Source organism: Entelurus aequoreus, linkage group LG13 (assembly GCF_033978785.1).
Source record: "Entelurus aequoreus isolate RoL-2023_Sb linkage group LG13, RoL_Eaeq_v1.1, whole genome shotgun sequence".
Classification (NCBI taxonomy): Eukaryota; Metazoa; Chordata; class Actinopteri; order Syngnathiformes; family Syngnathidae; genus Entelurus; species Entelurus aequoreus.
In genome coordinates this window covers 41,812,985-41,831,677 of record NC_084743.1, presented here as the reverse complement: position 1 = coordinate 41,831,677, position 18,693 = coordinate 41,812,985, and the positions used below count along the sequence as shown (strand labels likewise).

The following is an 18,693-nucleotide window of genomic DNA, read 5'->3' as shown; positions in this document are numbered from 1 at the left end:
TATTTAAATTGTCAGGAAAGAAGAAGGAGGAATTTAAAAGGTAAAAAGGTATATGTGTTTAAAAATCCTAAAATCATTTTTAAGGTTGTATTTTTTCTCTAAAATTGTCTTTCTGAAAGTTATAAGAAATAAAAAAATTAATGAATTTATTTAAAACAAGTGAAGACCAAGTCTTTAAAATATTTTCTTGGATTTTCAAATACTATTTGAGTTTTGTCTCTCTTAGAATTAAAAATGTCGAGCAAAGCGAGACCAGCTTGCTAGTTGTGGGGAGGCGGGGCCGGCAGACTGACGGCGCCCGCTCCAAGATGGCGGCGAGGAGGCGTGGATGAGCGAGCGGCAAGGTGGGGCGCGCTGGGAGCGACGCCGCAATCAGCATAAGGTGCGTGGAGCGCACAGCTGTGGACAGTGCAATCACCCTCTCGGACCGTATAAAAGGGCGAGAGACGTGAACATCAAGGGAGGAGACGGAGAAAGACGGCGGACGGGAGGAAACCATCCTCTGCTACCACGCAAACGACGGCGACGTGCTGCTAAAAAGCAGACGGCGGACGGGAGGAAACCATTCCTGTGCTCACGTGAGAAAAAAGGCATCTGCTGAAAAGCATGCAAAAGACTGATTGAAATAATAAAGAAGTCTAAACCGTCTCACGACAATGTCTTCCCTGGATGGTCCTGAGAACCCGCACGACAATTAGGACTGTCACACTAGTAAATAAATACAATTTAAAAAATAGAGGCAGCTCACTGATAAGTGCTGCTATTTTTAGAACAGGCCAGCGGGCGACTCATCCGGTCCTTACGGGCGACCTGGTGCCCGCGGGCACCGCGTTGGTGACTCCTGATCTAGAGCATTTCCAAGACGACACAAAAAGCCGGTCATTTTCAGTCAACTTCAATCAACTTGTGGTTTGAATGAATTTTTTTTTTTTTTTTTTTTTTAAAAAGGAAATGCGCCAAGCGGCAGCACAGACATAAAAAAAAAGTTTTACGACACTGCACTGAACACAAGTAAAATGAGAAGGTACTTGATAAACCATCACCCGAAAAGTTTTTGATGCCAATGAGTTTAAGCATCAATTTGTGAGGTATTTAGATTATTAAAACGTTCAATTGCCAGTTAACTTTTCTGAGAATCAGATACATACATACATTTATATACACACACATACACTATATTGTCAAAAGTATTTGGCCACCTGCATTGACTCACATATGAACTTGAAGTGACATCCCATTCCTAACCCATAAGGTTCAATATGATGTCGGTCCCCCTTTTGCAGCTATTACAGCTTCAACTCTTCTGGAAAGGCTATCCACAAGGTTGCGGAGTGTGTTTATAGGAATTTTCGACCATTCTTCCAAAAGCGCATTGGTGAAGTCACACACTGATGTTGGAGGAGAAGGCCTGGCTCTCAGTCTCCTTTCTAATTCATCCAAAAGGTGTTCTATCGGGTACAGGTCAGGACTCTGTGCAGGCCAGTCAAGTTCATCCACACCAGACTCTGTCATCCATGTCTTTATGGACCTTGCTTTATGCACTGGTCATTTTGGAAGAGGAAGGGGCCCGCTCCAAACTGCTCTGTTGTGGTATCCTGGAGCATTCAATGTTCATTTCACTGGAACTAAGTGGTCAAGCCCAACTCCTGAAAAACAACCCCACACCATGATTCCTCCTCCACCAAATTTCACACTCGGCACAATGCAGTCCGGAATGTACCATTCTCCTGGCAACCTCTAAACCCAGATTCGTCCATCAGATTACCAGATGGAAAAGCATGATTCATCACTCTAGAGAAGGCGTCTCCACTGCTCTAGAGTCCAGTGGCGACGTACTTTACGCCACTGCATCCGACGCTTTGCATTGGACTTAGTGATGTATGGCTTAGATGCAGTTGCTTGGCCATGGAAACCCATTCCATGAAGCTCTCTGTGTACTGTACGTGGGCTAATTGGAAGGTCACATGAAGTTTGGAGCTATGTAGCAACTGACTGTGCAGAAAGTCGGCGACCTCTTTGCACTATGCGCTTCAGCATCCGCTGACCCCTCTGTCAGTTTACGTGTCCTACCACTTGGTGGCTGAGTTGCTGTTGTTCCCAAAATATTCAATTTTCCTATAATAAAGCCGACAGTTGACATTGGAATATTTAGGAGCGAGGAAATTTCACGACTGGATTTGTTGCACAGGTGGCATCCTATGACAGTTCCACGCTGGAAATCATTGAGCTCCTGAGAGCGGCCCATTCTTTCACAAATGTTTGTAGAAACAGTCTCCATGCCTAAGTGCTTGATTTTATACACCTGTTGATTAGGACAACGGTTTCTGATCATTTGGATTGGTGGCCAAATACTTTTGGTAATACAGTGTATATACACTACCGTTCAAAAGTTTGGGGTCACATTGAAATGTCCTTATTTTTTAAGGAAAAGCACTGTACTTTTCAATGAAGATAACTTTAAACTAGTCTTAACTTTAAAGAAATACACTCTATACATTGCTAATGTGGTAAATGACTATTTTAGCTGCAAATGTCTGGTTTTTGGTGCAATATCTACATAGGTGTATAGAAGCCCATTTCCAGCAACTATCACTCCAGTGTTCTAATGGTACAATGTGTTTGCTCATTGGCTCAGAAGGTTAATTGATGATTAGAAAACCCTTGTGCAATCATGTTCACACATCTGAAAACAGTTTAGCTCGTTACAGAAGCTACAAAACTGACCTTCCTTTGAGCAGATTGAGTTTCTGGAGCATCACATTTGTGGGGTCAATTAAACGCTGAAAATGGCCAGAAAAAGAGAACTTTCATCTGAAACTCGACAGTCTATTCTTGTTCTTAGAAATGAAGGCTATTCCACAAAATTGTTTGGGTGACCCCAAACTTTTGAACGGTAGTGTATATATACATACATATATCTCCATCCATCCATTATACACACACACACACACACACACACACACACACACACACACACACACACACACACACACACACACACACACACACACACACACACACACACACACACACACACACACACACACACACACACACACACACACACACACACACACACACACACACACACACACAATTAACGCCATAGTGTTACAGTTAAGAAATGTTACGAAATTGGGTCTGAAGTTGTTCTATTTTCCTACCTTGAAGCAAAAGGTCATTATTTTGCTGGCCAAGCTGTTTCCCCTAAAAAGGGTCTGCATTGAGTCAGCAAGCTCCACCTCTTTGGAGAACATGTTCCATAGAAGTTGGTAAAGGAGGTGACGAGAGTCGAACAGTGTCACCAGGACCCGGGCAAGCTCGTCCTTGAAATGAAAATGAATAAAAGTTGTGCTCAGAATACCAGCAGCGTACAACACAAACTACTTATAATAAAATTTAGCACATTATTGGAAATAAAAATAAATAAATAAATAATTGTTATTCCTTTACAAAAAATTAGGAATGGAATCATTGGGCAGAGTGGACCATTGCAATTGATGCTGCCCATGCTGGTTATAGTGAATACCTTCTTGAAAACTGACAGCTGTGTCTCAAAATCACACTTTTGTACATACACTTAGTCTTTTGAGTGCATGGGTGGTTCACAACAAGAAGTATAGAAAAATATAGCACTGTCAAATTGCACTCAGCACGCCCTAAATGACAGTCATGGACACTAACCAACCTCAATAGTGCTACAGCATCAGCGCTAGTCTAAGTGACGCTAGTTTTCACCTGACCCTACAAACACTCCTGCGAACCTTGATGTGTATCTCTCAAAAATTCTAAGCTTGTGACAGCAGTACACAGGCCGCAGAACTGTGATTGGTCAGATTTTGTTGAGCAGAGTACCCTGAGGCCATCAGAAGGCTGTGCGTAGAGCTAACGCTGTAGCTTAATAGAGACTTACATTTAAAACGTAAAACTAAAATTGGAAATAATGAGGAGCAACACAAAAAGTCATGATCAGAACACAAAGTGGGTAATTACTGTACTTGTCATTTCTGAAAGCTCAAACGATTTAAAGGCTTTAAACCAGAAACCCTAACCCAAAGGTCGTGGAAGAAAACAGGGAAAAAACATTTAAATGTATCAAAAAATAGCCCAAGCAACCAAGACTCAGCCAAAAAAACATTCTCTTGGGAGATCAAACAAGGGATATTTATTGTACACCAGCAAACACCCTTAAAGTGACCATGTCAATAAACAACAACCCGAAATACACCAGCAAGCAATCATGTCAACAGTTTGCAGGAATTTGACTTACAGTAGACGGGCTGTTTGCAACTTGCCTAGTTACACTACATTTTCTAAAACGAAAAAATATAACACTACCGGCTAGATTATGTTACCGTTTGTGGGTTTAACAGCACATTCATTTTTAAATGTAAGTATTTCTCACAATTACTAATTATATTGAATAAAAATTAATTTGTCTGGTGATCAGGGTTGTCACTCACTGCTGTCTTGTCTTCATGTATAGTGCACCCAGGACATATTCACAGCGCTTCACTTTTTCCACAGCCTTAATCCAAAAATTTAATAAATTCATTTTTGTTCTTAAAATTCTACAGACAATACTCTTATAAACATAAGTATTCACAGTCTTTGCTCAATACTTTGTTGATGCACCTTTGGCAGCAATTACAGCCTTAAGTCTCTTTGAATACTATGCTACAAGCTTGGCACATCTATCTTTGGGCAGTTTGGTTCATTCTTCTTAACGCCTCTAAAACTCCCATCAGGTTGAGTGAGAAACCTTGGTTTTTATCAAAGATGTCTTTGTACATTGCTGCATTTATCTTAGTCTAGTCAGGGAGGTGACCAAGAAACTGATGGTCACTGTCAGGGCTAGAGCATTCATCTGTGAAAAAAGGAGAACCATCCCTGCTCTGATGAGACAAAGATTGATCTATATGGCATGAAGGCCAGGCATCATCATGTTTGGAGGAAACCAGGCACCGCTTAGCATCAGGCCAATACCATCTGCACAGTGAAGCATAATGGTGGCAGCATTATGCTGTAGGGATGATTTTCAGTGGAAGGAACTGCGAGACTCATCAGGATGAAGGGAAAGATGAATACAGCAATGTACTGAGACATCCTGGATAAAAACTAACGCTTCCGACCCAACGTGATGGAGCTTGAGAGTGCTGTAAAGAAGAAAGGGTGAACTTGCCCAAAGATAAGTGTGCTAAGATGTCAAAATGCTTGAGGCTGTAATTGCTGCCAAAGGTGCATCAACAAAGTATTGCACAGAAAAGTTAAAATGGTTTGATTTCAACTGTAAAAATGTAACAAAAAATTGTATCTAAATAACCCCCCAAAAAATCCCACCAAAATACCTTTTTCCACAAGCTTCCAGAAGAACTAAAACTCCTTTGGCGTACTACCATCCCATATATGATTAAGCAGATTCTCACCCATTGGGATCCTGGGACAACATTAGCAAGTGCCATAGCGATAGGCAGTTCTCCCTGGTCTCCCATCATGGTGACCAGCTCAACCAGCCTCTCAAAGCGGTCAGCCAGCACAGTCTCAGCCAGTGTGTCAAACTCCGTTCCCTGCTGCAAAATCTTGGTCAGCACTTCCATGAATGTAGCTCGAGTTTGTAGGTCTTTATGGTAACCCAGACCTGAGATTGAGCATATTTAATCATGTAATCATCAGGGGGAAAAAATGCATTTAATTTTAACACGCAAATACAGGGGTGTCAAACTTGCGGCTCACTGGCCCACATTTTGTGGCCCTCTGGTAACTTTATAGTTTAGTGTCATTGCAGACCATGCACCGTGGGCAGCTAATAGATAACTATATTACAGCAATCTTTAATCCTACAAAAACACAAACATAAAAGAGGGCACTAAAGGTGCTAATAAAAGTAGTTACATTTAGTCACATGGTTAAATGTGATTGTAATGTTAATACTTTGTGCAGCCCAGACTCACCTACAGGTAAATTGCGCTTGAAACCCCTGATCCATACACTTAAAGTTAACTTACCAATTGAGTGCATCAAGCCGCTGTCTACATTAGCATTGAGGAGGTTGGACATGGCCAGGACAGTACAGTGGCGAAGGGAGGCAAGGCGTCGTGACATTCCCCTTTTGCAACCACCCACTGTCTGGCCCTCATCCTCTACCTCACTGCAATCATTTAGCAGATTCATGAACAGGGTGAAGTACCTGCATAGAGAAAAATTAACAATTTGTTTAGAAAATAATTCTTACATTAATTGATTGATTGAAACTTGTATTAGTAGATTGCACAGTGAAGTACATATTCCGTACAATTGACCACTAAATGGTAACACCCGAATAAGTTTTTCAACTTGTTTAAGTCGTGGTCATGATACAGATATATATTATTTTCATAATACAGTCATCACACAAGATAATCATCAGAGTATATACATTGAATTATTTACATTATTTACAATCCGGGGTGTGGGATATGGAGGGGGGGGGGGGTTAAGTTTGGTTGGTATCAAACTGAGAGGAACAACTTTTACAGTTCTCTTTTTGTTTGACATTCCTGGTTGAATTAAGTTTATAGGATTCAAGAGACTTTATTCCCATACTAGCCCACATGAGACACATTAGAAGCACAACATGTAGTAGTCAAGTGTACCAGATTAAGCCAAATGAATACTACAAGAAAAATAGTATGTATATAATAATTTAAATAGAATAGGGTATAAATAGACCAGATTATAAATACCATATGTTATTATAAAGAGAATAGAATAAAGAGAAAAATATAATAAATTGTGATGCTGTAGTGCAATGTATGAATGTAAAAAAAAATGACAGCAAAAAAAAACAAATATAAGGCCAGTTCAGCACAGTTGGGACATGTGTGTTAAGTGAAGTGTTCCAAGTGACATTTTTGATACAAGCAGTAAACTGCAAATAGTTACCTCCCAGTACTGGCCTTTTTAGCAACTTTTTTTTTAAAATATGGTACAGTTTACATGTGACATTTGTTATGATTTAATGTTTAATAGTAAATGTATTAAAAGACAACATTTCTGCAAAAACTAAAAACGGAAGAATATCAGTCTAACTTTAGAAATAGCTGGGACTTGGCTTCCATCAGCTCCACTCCATCTCCCTCCTCTGGCTGCAGTGGAAGACCAGCAAGCAAAGACACAACTGCCTCCATACTGGCTTGGTCAAGGTCCCTGTGAGAGAAATACAGGATATATTGTATATAATGCACCCTTGTGAAACACTCAGATATTCAACTCAAAACAATGTATACCTCGTCAAACACTTGATGTCATCATCAGCTGCTTGATTGGACGTTCCCATCACCCAGTCTGTCAGGTATTCCACCATCTTGTTCCTGGAAACACAACACATTAACACTAGACATGTGTATATGGACAACATATATTTAATCTGATCATCATTCGGATTAGAATGTTCCTGTGTACATGGACCCTGAAAAAAATTATTTGATTATGAAGTGCGTTTTCATGCATCACACCTTAAATCGGAATACTTTAGCTTGACATGCGCAGCACACACCGTAAACGGAAAGGTGTGCTATTGTTTGTGCTATGGTGTTATCTTTTGGACCAGTTTGCTCGCGACAGGGGCTGAAGAAGCAGTTGACTTCCACTGTAAACAACCACGGCTTTGTGCATTTCTGCTTGTCCGACGTTATCACTGTTTATAATTGTTTCCTTCTGTTCACTACTATTCTTTTACCGCTTTTTTATTTTTTTTTAAATTGAACTATTCTGTGCCTTTTATGTTGTGTGCGGCGCATCTTCATGTTACGACATTCTGTGTTGTGTCTGAGGTTAGCACTTGGGAGTAGCTGTAAGGTCGTGAATAAAAAAGCTTGTTAAGACAACAACTGTATCCCTCTATTCATTGTTACATCGACACAAGACATGACACTCCAGACCATACTTTTGTTTTTGCTAGTTTCTGTTATAGAGCAACAAACAACAGTTTATAACGCTACATCTGTACATGTTGAAAAGGGTTATACAGCAGCAAGACTTTTGTTTTTGCTTGTATCGGTTTTAGAGCAACAAACTCAACAGTATATAACACTACGTCAGTACAAGGGGGGAGACAGAAGCAAAACAATCGCTACATTACGAGAATATTAAATTTAGTCCCCCTTACATCACCAAAAAATAGCTGACATCAAAGACATGCACAGTAGGGATAATTCCAACCCAAATTTTGGAAGATGTGTTTTTATGCCCCACAATCCGATGACTACCGACATAAACCACCCGTCTCAACCGGAATGAAATTTTGATCCGAATGTGTGTGATCGGGTCAGAATATTCCGAATGACGTGTTTACATGAAGCATTTTTCTTCCGGCTAGTCTTTTAATCTGATTAAATGTGTCCATGTGTACATATCTACTGACAACTATATGAGTGCACAGTTTTGATTGACACTGTCAGAGAGCTAATCATTTAATAGTATGTTTATTATCGTGGTTGTACTTTGCAGCGATGCACAACTGGACAGGACAGGACAAGTAGTACAATTATATCTGATTTGAAAAAATTGTGTGTTTGTAACTGTGAAAAATAAATTACCTGAACTTCATCTCCTGGCAAAAAGAAAGGTCATCACGCCTCTCCATCATTACTTCAACCAGCTGGCACAACTTGGTTTTGATCTGGATTGCATGGACCACATTGCTAAGAATGCGAACATACCTGAAGAAAAAAAATAAAACCACCAGATGAATAAACTGAAAATATATCTGAAAAATTGAGCACCACTGCAACATCCTTTGAAGTGAACAAAATAATTCGGACCTGACCAAGTTGAGCATCATAGTCTCAATGCTAGCCTGCCCCAGGTGCTCAGAGCTGCCTTCTGTGTGATTGTCAAGCAGATTCTTCATGATCGCAATAGTCTGCTCCACAAATTGCGTGTTCGTGTCATTGATAGGAACCTGCAAAAAAAGCATTGACTGAACATATTTTCGAAACTAGAGGTGGGGGTGTTGAGAACAGCAATACATGCATCTAAAAAAAGTCCAAAAGGACCAGAAAATGTCGCTGTTTTTTGTTGCGAGATGCGCTTTTAAACTAGAGAGGGGTCTAGAAGTCTAAATCAGTGTTTCTCAAATAGTGGGTTGGGACCCCCTTGGGGAACGGTGATGTGGGTAACTTGCAAGCGACAGGGGAGATTTTCATTATTTGTGTCTACACTAGTATCTATGTTAGAGCGATAAATAAGCATGCAGGGAGGTGGCAGCAATCAATCTAATCAACAGGCTCCCAGTTCTACGCAGTAGCACTAGTAAGTGCACAGGAACACGTGTGTACAGAGCTAACGGAAGCGGTGAGATGGATACGCTTCTGACAGGAATGAAGAAGAAAGGAGTCGTCGTCTGCGGCACAGAAAACAAGTGAAGATAACCAGAATAAAAAGACTGGGAAGTAAAACGAAGCATACATAGCTTTTGGATTCACCTAAGGTAGGAAGTGAGAAAAGACGTGTTTTTATGCCAATCCTAGCTATCCCAGCTGCAATCTGTGATATTTCTACCTGTACAAGTCAATGTTCTTCATAGTTCTGCATGGCAATGTTTAAAACTTTCCCCATCAATTAATAAAATGTAATATACAGCCTGCTAATCATTCTGTAATTGAGGACTTGACCAGAACATGTTACAGAATAATTTACACATATTCCTCAACCGATGTACTAGCATTTCTTTAGGTGCAAATATCACAAAATAACATTACAAAACATCTCTGACAAATAGGGATGAGTAGCTTTCACATTTAAATCGATACAGTACTCCTGGTACCTGGGAATCAATACCGGTACTCAATGGTACCAATTTTTGGTACTTTTGTGTGTGTTCATGTAGTGAAAAAAGTTTATTTGTGCAATAATAAAATCTTAAAATGTTTAAATGTAACATTTATTTCTCTTTATCGATTGATCTTTAAATATATCCAATTATTTGTATAGTAACATGTTTGCAATTGTTTTGCAAATTTCTTCAACATAAAAACACTTAACTACAACACTGCAGTGTTATTTTCTTAGTATTGCACAAAATAAAAACCTGGCTCCATGTACTCCTTTCTTATTCCATCTGGAAAATATGTGATGGGAATCCATGGAAGCGCTACGGTACCGCCCAAGGGTAAAAAAAGGCGCGCGTGCGTCAATCGCCTGTTAAAAAAATTAGTCCTGTTATTAAAATTTATAGTTAACGCGTTATCGCTGTAATTTCTGTCCCCAAGGAGGGTCATGGCAGAAAATATTGAGAAGCAACCGCTTAAATCACCAAAATGATTCCCGAGCGCGGCCACCGCTGCTGCTCACTGCTCCCTCACCTCCCAGAGGGTGAACATGGGGATGGGTCAAATGCAGAGGATAATTTCACCACACATAGTGTGTGTGTGGCTATTGTTGGGGTTTTAACTTTAAATATATCAACAAAATCACTAAATTGGCAAAACAAATCCTTCCTGCTACATATTTTTATTCTCTGGAAGACCTGGAGTGTATAAGGTGTGTAAAAAAGCGGTGACACGATGCCAGTTGCTGTAGGAAGTTGTAATGACAACCTGCATTCACAAGCAGTAAAATTGTTTTTATGAGAGAAAGTGGAAAGTTGGCACAAATTTAATTGTGGTGGTCCAAATTTATTTGTGCAGCTATTGTCTGTTTGTGAAACTAGTTTGCCATGACAATGTTTGCAACGGAAAAAGCACAAGTTGTTAAAGTTTAAAGAGGACAAATGACAAGTTTACAATCCACTAATCTCATGTATTGAGACTATTGGAATCGTTCACTGGAACATTTTACTTTAATCACTACATTTCAGGTGGATGGCTTGGAACATGACAGTAAACCCCACCTCGCTCTTTAGTATGCGATCATGTTTAATTTAAGTGGTGGGAGCCCCAAATGTCAGAATTAAAGGATGACTGAAGCAACACTATACATGTTTTAACTGGAAGGGTTCAAGCAGTTGCGGTCACTATGCATTCACAATTAAGTCACCACTTGATATGGGGGGGTTATTGTATCACTTACCGGTCCCTGTGTCTCAAAGAATTTGCCAATGCTGTTCCTTAGCTTGTTGAAAAGCATTGGGTAAAGGGCAGGGCTAAGCTCCAGCCCCAGCAAGTCTTTGACATTAGTACGGACATGGAGGCCGACTCTTTCATGGCCACACACCAGCAAGGCCAGTAGCCGATCTACAAAGCGGCTAACCGGTGTCTCACTGGTAGCTGATGAGGAACAGGAGGCTGAGACCAAAGGGCTGGAGATCTCACATGGGCCCATGGAGATCATTGAATGCTTGCGCTCACTCATGGAGCTCATTGGTGGGCTATAGGTGGCTGGACCAGGGGTGCTGCGTTGCTGGAGACATACACCACCAAGGGCACAGAGGAAGCCTGTCATGTTGATCCACTCCTGCTGTTTAAGGAGGACACAGGAGAATCAGCGGATGGCACCTTGCAGGCTTTAGCTCACCAGTGTAGTTAAGTGCTAAATTCATCTTTTCACCAGGTTTATATGGTATTTGTGACACACAATCCCTTAACTTATTTGGACTATGACCATTTGGAATTCATCACTTGACTTGAGTATTGAACATCAAAGGTTGGAAACAAAAGCGGTCCCGCTGTAGAAGACCTACCTGCCCATCATCTGCCTTGTTTTTTGGGGAGTTCAGGATTTGTTTTGTTGCTTGGTCCCATTTTGCATATGTGTCCTCCCAAGCCTTAGCATGAAATCACAAATAAAGATTAACAAAAGAGGTGGGGGAAATTGTCAGTTAAGCTAGAACTAACCAGCACCAGGCTGGAAAATCCAATAAAAAATCCATAGCATTTCTGCTAGGATAATACACAACTCACATAATGTTTTTTCTGTAGTGACTGTGCCAGAGGTGGACATGCATTCTACTGAGGCGGCAAGTTATGACGCGTTCAGTTTATCGCAGCACCAAGCAAACAATCTGAAGATTCCTATCAATTCCTAGATATGGTTGAAATTATTTAAAGCGCACTACGCAAAATAAACGCAACGTTATTAATATTACTACTACGGATAACTTTAACAAAAAATCCTCAAAACAGCCCAGTACCCATAATATGGGCTTTTTAAACATAAGATCATTGTCTCGCAAAACGTTATTAGTTAATGAGGTCATCAGAGATAACAATCTTAACGTCATTGGTCTCAACGAAACCTGGCCCAAACCAGACTAATTTTTCCCGCTTAACGGGGGGGGGGGTCGCACTAATATACAATGAAAACATTAACCTTACCCAAAACCTAAGTAATGAATATAAATCATTTGAGGTGCTTACTAAGAGGTCTGTCGCACCGCTGCCTCTCTACCTGGCTGTTACTTACCACCCCCCTGGGCCCTATTCAGAGTTTATCAGTGAATTCTCAGAATTCGTCGCTGCTCTAGTGACGCACGCCAATAATATAATTATAATGGCGGACTTTAATATCCATATGAATACCCCATCAGACCCTCCGTGCGTGGCGCTCCAGACTATAATCGATAGCTGTGGTGTTACACGAATGATAAATGAACCCACTCATTGCAACGGTAATACGATAGATCTAGTGCTTGCCAGGGGTGTCACCACCTCCAAAGTTATGATACTCCCGTATACTAAAATAATGTCCGATCATTACCTTATAAAATTCGAAGTTCTAACTCATTGTCAACAAGCTAAAAATAATCACTGCTTTAGCAGCCGCAACATTAATGCTGTCACAACGATGACTCTTGCTGGCCTGCTGCCTTCGGTAATGGCGCCATTCCCAAATTAGGTGAGCTCTATCGATAACCTCACTAACAACTTTAACGACGCCCTGCGTGACACCATTGATAGCATAGCACCGCTAAAGCTAAAAAAGGCCCCTAAAAGGCGTAACCCATGGGTTTACAGAAGAAACTGTAGCTCTTAAACTATCATGTAGAAAGCTAGAACGCAAATGGCACGCGACTAAACTTGAGGTTTTGCCATCAAGCATGGAGTGATAGTTAAATAACTTATAAACGCATGCTTACCTTAGCTAAGGCTAATTACTACTCAAATCTCATCCGCCTCAACAAAAACGATCCTAAATATTTGTTCAGTACAGTAGCATCGCTAACCCAACAAGGGACTCCTCCCAGTAGCTCCGCCCACTCGGCAGATGACTTTATGAATTTCTTTAATAAGAAAATTTAACTCATTAGAAAGAAGATTAAAGAGAACGCATCCCAGCTACAACTGGGTTCTATTAACACAGATACGAATGCATATCCATCCATCCATCCATTTTCTACCGCTTGTCCCTTTCGGGGTCGCGGGGGTGCTGGAGCCTACCTCAGCTGCATTCGGGCGGAAGGCGGGGTACACCGTGGACAAGTCGCCACCTCATCGCAGGGCCAACACAGATAGACAGACAACATTCACACTCACATTCACACACTAGGGTCAATTTAGTGTTGCCAATCAACCTATCCCTAGGTGCATGTTTTTGGAGGTGGGAGGAAGCCGGAGTACCCTGAGGGAACCCACGCAGTCACGGGGAGAACATGCAAACTCCACACAAAAAGATCCCGAGCGCAGGATCGAACCCAGGACCTTCGTATTGCGAGGCAGACGCACTAACCCCTCCTCCACCGTGCTGCCCTACGAGTGTATATACGTCGGATATTGCCCTCCAAAATAGTCTCTCTCTTTTTGATGAAATAACATTAGAGGAACTCCTACGGCGTGTAAATGGGATAAAACAAACAACATGTTTACTCAACCCACTTCCTGAGAAACTTATCAAGGAACTGTTTGTAATATTAGGTCCATCAGTGCTAAATATTATAAACTTATCCCTTTCCTCTGGCAGTGTTACCCTAGCATTCAAAAAAGCGGTTATTCATCCTCTGCTCAAAAGACCTAACCTCGATCCTGACCTCATGGTAAACTACCGGCCGGTGTCCCACCTTCCCTTTATTTCGAAAATTCTCGAAAAAATTGTTGCACAGCAGCTAAATGAACACTTAGCGTCTAACAATCTCTGTGAATCCTTTCAGTCCGGTTTCAGGGCAAATCACTCTACGGAGACAGCCTTCGCAAAAATGACTAATGATCTATTGCTAACGATGGATGCTAATGCATCATCCATGTTGTTGCTACTTGATCTTAGCGCTGCTTTCGATACCGTCGATCATAATATTTTATTAGAGCGTATCAAAACTCGTATTGGAATGTCAGACTTAGCTTTGTCTTGGTTTAACTACTATCTTACTGACAGGATGCAGTTTGTCTCCCATAACAATGTGACCTCGGAGTATGTTAAGGTAACAGGCGGAGTTCCACAGGGTTCGGTTCTTGGCCCTGCACTCTTCAGCATCTACATGCTGCCGCTAGGTGACATCATACTCAAATACAGTGTTAGCTTTCACTGTTATGCTGATGACACCCAACTCTACATGCCCCTAAAGCTGACCAACACGCCGGATTGTAGTCAGCTTGAGGCGTGTCTTAATGAACAATGGATGTCCGCTAACTTTTTGCAACTCAACGCTAAGAAAACAGAAATGCTGATTATTGGTCCTGCTAGACACCTATTTAATAATACCACCTTAGCATTGTAAATGTAAGTATACATGTTTTTAGCCTTTTTAAAAGAAAAGAAAAGCATCATAGCACATTAGCAAATTTTACAATGAACAAAGTCATGCTGACCACTCCCCCACCGCCGCAGGAATTTTGGCAATCTGGGGGAAGCCTTGACCAGCCCTGACCAGTATTTTATGTGCAATAATGAGTGAGCTGCTGCTGCAGCATCGCATCAGAGTATGTAAAAGTTTGTGCAAGTTTATAAATCATGCCTAGCACTTGTATAGAAAAGTGGCCAAAAGCCGAGAAATCGGTTAACTTTAAAATTCAACTTATAACCAAAGACATCGCTAGAAAGATGTGGCAAAATGCTTGTTTGCTTCCAGCATGGTATTATGAATGTGTCTGGTACTACATTACATAAATACTTACAGCATGTATATAAAATGTTGTTGAGGCTGATGAGGTTTTTGTAGGTTTTTTAAATGGCTTTAGCGGCAAACTCGATTAGTGCCCATTGACTGCATTATTAGCCACCACTTGCTAGCGGTTTTTCACTAGTAAGGACTGCACAAAAAAGAGAAAGACATAAGCGTTCTTGTCAAACATAGGGATTGTGAAAGATAGGCAAAATTCCCCCAAAATTTGAAATTCCCCTTTAGGTTACGGAAAACTGGCTAAACCACTCTTGGGTCTTAATGTGCTTGCTATAAGCATGATTAATAATGTCTTGTAGCGCACAACTGTTTCGGAACTTTGAGAACCCGTGTTTTAGAGAGATAAAGAAATGACAAAACTTCACCTCAATGTTTCCTGGTGTGGGATGCTCAATCCTCCTAAGCAAGGCCATTACTCGCTTTTGCAATGTAGACCGACCTAAGAATAGAAAGTAAACATTAAATTGGGAAAAGATACAAAAAGGAACCATAACTTATTTAGTCTCAATTTGGCTTGACTGACCTGTTCCCATCATGTTGCTGATGGAGGCAAGTTCACTGAAAGTGGCATAGTTGGGCAGGATGGTTTGGACGGACACCTCGTCAGCAGCACTGCGGATGTCAGCCTCCTCACAGAGGTGGCGGAAACATGACATGGCAACTAACACTGCCTCTGTGTCCGGACTCCACAGGAACATGTAAAGACATACTTCAAGTTTGGTCTGTGCCTGCCTGCAGATGGGAATACCTCCACCCATGGTGGCACACTCCTGTAAAAGGTACAATGACATGCATTAGACTCAACAGACACCATATTAAATTACTTTGCAGATTTATTTTAATAGTTTTTGTTATAACCATTAATTGGAAAAAAATAACTTGCAGATTTTGTAAGATTACTACCCCTTTGCAAAGATATGAGTGGCTCAGAATTTAATGATTTGTTTTTTTAGTGTAACAGAGAAACAGAATGTAAAATAAAACAAGTTGTACATTACTTTGTATTTGACTGAGGGAAAAAAATTCCCACGGATCGATTATGTGTTCATGAAGCACCAATTAGTCCTGCACCTGTCACAATAAAAATTATACACCATTCATAGCTTTGTCTGGTGGTACACTCACAAAATAGGCATTAAATACTTATTTTCCCCACTGTTCTTAACTGCCGAGAAGCAATCGTCATCCACTGCACATACTGTATGTGTACGTGTTGGTTACCATAGTATTAAACAGTTTTGTACCTTCTTCTTAAGTAGAAATTTATTTCTGCAAATTAGGATCTCTCTCAGCCACTTGAGAACTTCGGTCCCGTTGACCATCTGCTGGCCGATCAGCTTGCGACAGATGAGAAACAGCACCTGTGAACTTGTAGAGTAAAAAATTGGTTTTAAATGCTGTGCCTATTGACCATGCAGATAAAATCACAATCACTATATTGCCAAAAGTATTTGTTCACCTGCCTTTACACACATATGAACTTAAATGACATCCCATTCTTAAACAACAAAGGTTGAAAGAGATTTTATGTTGGCCCAGCCTTAGTAGCAACAGCTTTGACTTTTTCGGGAAAGATGTTTCACAAGGTTTTGTAGTGCGTTTAAGGGAATTTTGTCCATTTTTCCAAAAACACTTTTGTCAGGTCAAAGACCTGGCTTGGAAAAAAGGGGTGAAGCCAAACTCCTAAAAAAAAAAAAAAAAACCACGCCATAATCCCACACCCACTAAACTTTATACTTGGCACAATGCAGTCATGACAAGTATCACCCGTGGCAATCGCCAAACCCAGACCAGTCCATCAGATTGCCAAATGTTTCATCATTCCAGAGAAAACATTTTTACTCCTCTAGATTCCAGTGGTGGGCATGCTTTACACCACTGGATTTGACGCTTGGCATTACACTTGGTGATATATTGCTTGAATGCAGCTCCTTGGCCATGGAAACCCATTCCATGAAGCTCTCTAGGGCACTTTTTTAGCTAATCTGAAGGCCCCATGAAAGTTTGGAGATTTGCAACAGTTAAGTTTGCGACCTTTATGCACTATGCGCCAGAGTTGTTGTCTTTCCCAATCGCTTCGGCTTTATCGTCATACCACTGACAATTGACTGTGGAATATTTACAAGTGAGGAAGGAAACTAGGCACGGGATCTTTCTGTGTGGAGTTTGCATATTCTCCCCGTGACTGCGTGGGTTCCCTCCGGGCACTTCGGCTACCTCCCACCTCCAAAGACATGCACTGGGGATAGGTTGATTGGCAACACTAAATTGACCCTAGTGAATGAATGTGAGTGTGAATATTGTCTATCTGTGTTGACCCTGCGATGAGGTGGCGACTTGTCCAGGGTGTACCCCGCCTTCCACCCGTGTGCAGCTGGGATAGGCTCCAGCACTCCCGCGACCCCGTAAGGGACAAGCGGTAGAAAATGGATGGATGGAAATCTCACGACCGGACTTGTTGCACAAGTGGCATCCTATCACAGTATAACACCGGAATTTACCAAGCTCTTGAAGGTCTTCCTTTACAAATAGTAAAAATAGTCTGGATGCTTAAGTGCTAGATTGTATAGATCTGCAGCCAAGGAAGTAATTGGAACAAATGAACTTAATCATTTGGATGGTTGGGTGAATACTTTTGACAACATAGTGTCTATATTTTTATTTAACACTGGCCCGGTGTTTGTATCAAGCCTGTGAACCCATTTACAGTGCAAATCAAACTCATCGGTATGCAGCTCTGCATTCCTATTTTATTGTGTCATAGAACAAGCTCAACCTGGGAAATATAAAGAATACTGATTTTATTGATCAGTGGAATTTTTTGTTGTGGATGATTAAAACAAAGCAACTAAAATGCTCTCCTCTTGTTACAGCAAGCCTTCTGCCCCCAGAAGCTTCCGTACCCCCCACTTTCCCTCCTTTTCCTTAACTGAAATGCACACAGTGTAACAAAATGTCTACTTGTAATATGAGACCATAAAAAATTGTAAATCAAATTATTGGTAAAAAAAAAAAAATCAGAGGTTTTATTTTTAGGCCAAACAATTAGAATTAATGCTCTTAATGGGAAACAATGCTAACAAGTTATTTTGTGTATGCATTAACATTGCTGAACAACAAGGACATTTATAGCTAAATAATGAGACAATATGAACTCTACACCATAAAAACAACTGCAGACACGAATTGTAGATGAAACTAATATTTGTAGCAGGAAATCAACTGCAAACAAATGTATCCTTTTTCTCATTAGCGTCATGATCACAGTTACCTACCAATGCACAAATAAGTCCAACTTTGTCTTTCACAGATTAATGCCTAATTTGTGGACCCTTAAGATGTAAAGACATGATGTGCCTCTAATCTTTTGTTCTATAAATACGGTTTGTGTCAAATGAAATGATGTTGTAGCGAGCAGTAACGTCTTGGTGATAATAAATTGTTTAAATAATTTTTAAAATTTAACAGAAGTGTAGATAGAAACATGTTACAACAGAAAGTAACCAGCTATTAACAGTCAATTAGTAAGTTACAACCAGAAACGGCACAATATGTTACTGCATACGTCAGCAGCCAAATCATGAGCCTTTGTTACCATATTTTCTCATTTATATACCGAATAATATATTGTGACATATATCGTTATCGCAGGAGGCTGCAATGTA

At 40.7% G+C, this 18,693-nt stretch overlaps 1 protein-coding gene across 3 annotated transcripts in view; it reads right to left on the bottom strand.

Moving 5' to 3' along the window:
• The window catches only part of nf1a (neurofibromin 1a), a 223,215-nt gene that overhangs the window by 98,162 nt on the left and 106,360 nt on the right, over positions 1-18,693 (bottom strand). For 2 of the 3 annotated variants that reach the window (XM_062067866.1, XM_062067868.1), the window contains exons 16-27: positions 16,273-16,396; positions 15,552-15,798; positions 15,394-15,467; positions 11,660-11,743; positions 11,050-11,436; positions 8,802-8,941; positions 8,577-8,699; positions 7,266-7,349; positions 7,069-7,185; positions 6,006-6,187; positions 5,427-5,638; positions 3,165-3,326 (exon numbers count right to left, since the gene is read on the bottom strand). In XM_062067866.1, the coding sequence (XP_061923850.1) occupies positions 3,165-3,326; positions 5,427-5,638; positions 6,006-6,187; positions 7,069-7,185; positions 7,266-7,349; positions 8,577-8,699; positions 8,802-8,941; positions 11,050-11,436; positions 11,660-11,743; positions 15,394-15,467; positions 15,552-15,798; positions 16,273-16,396 (1,936 nt within the window). The remainder of the gene's footprint in view (positions 1-3,164; positions 3,327-5,426; positions 5,639-6,005; positions 6,188-7,068; positions 7,186-7,265; positions 7,350-8,576; positions 8,700-8,801; positions 8,942-11,049; positions 11,437-11,659; positions 11,744-15,393; positions 15,468-15,551; positions 15,799-16,272; positions 16,397-18,693) is intronic. The other variant, XM_062067867.1, reaches the window with a different exon arrangement.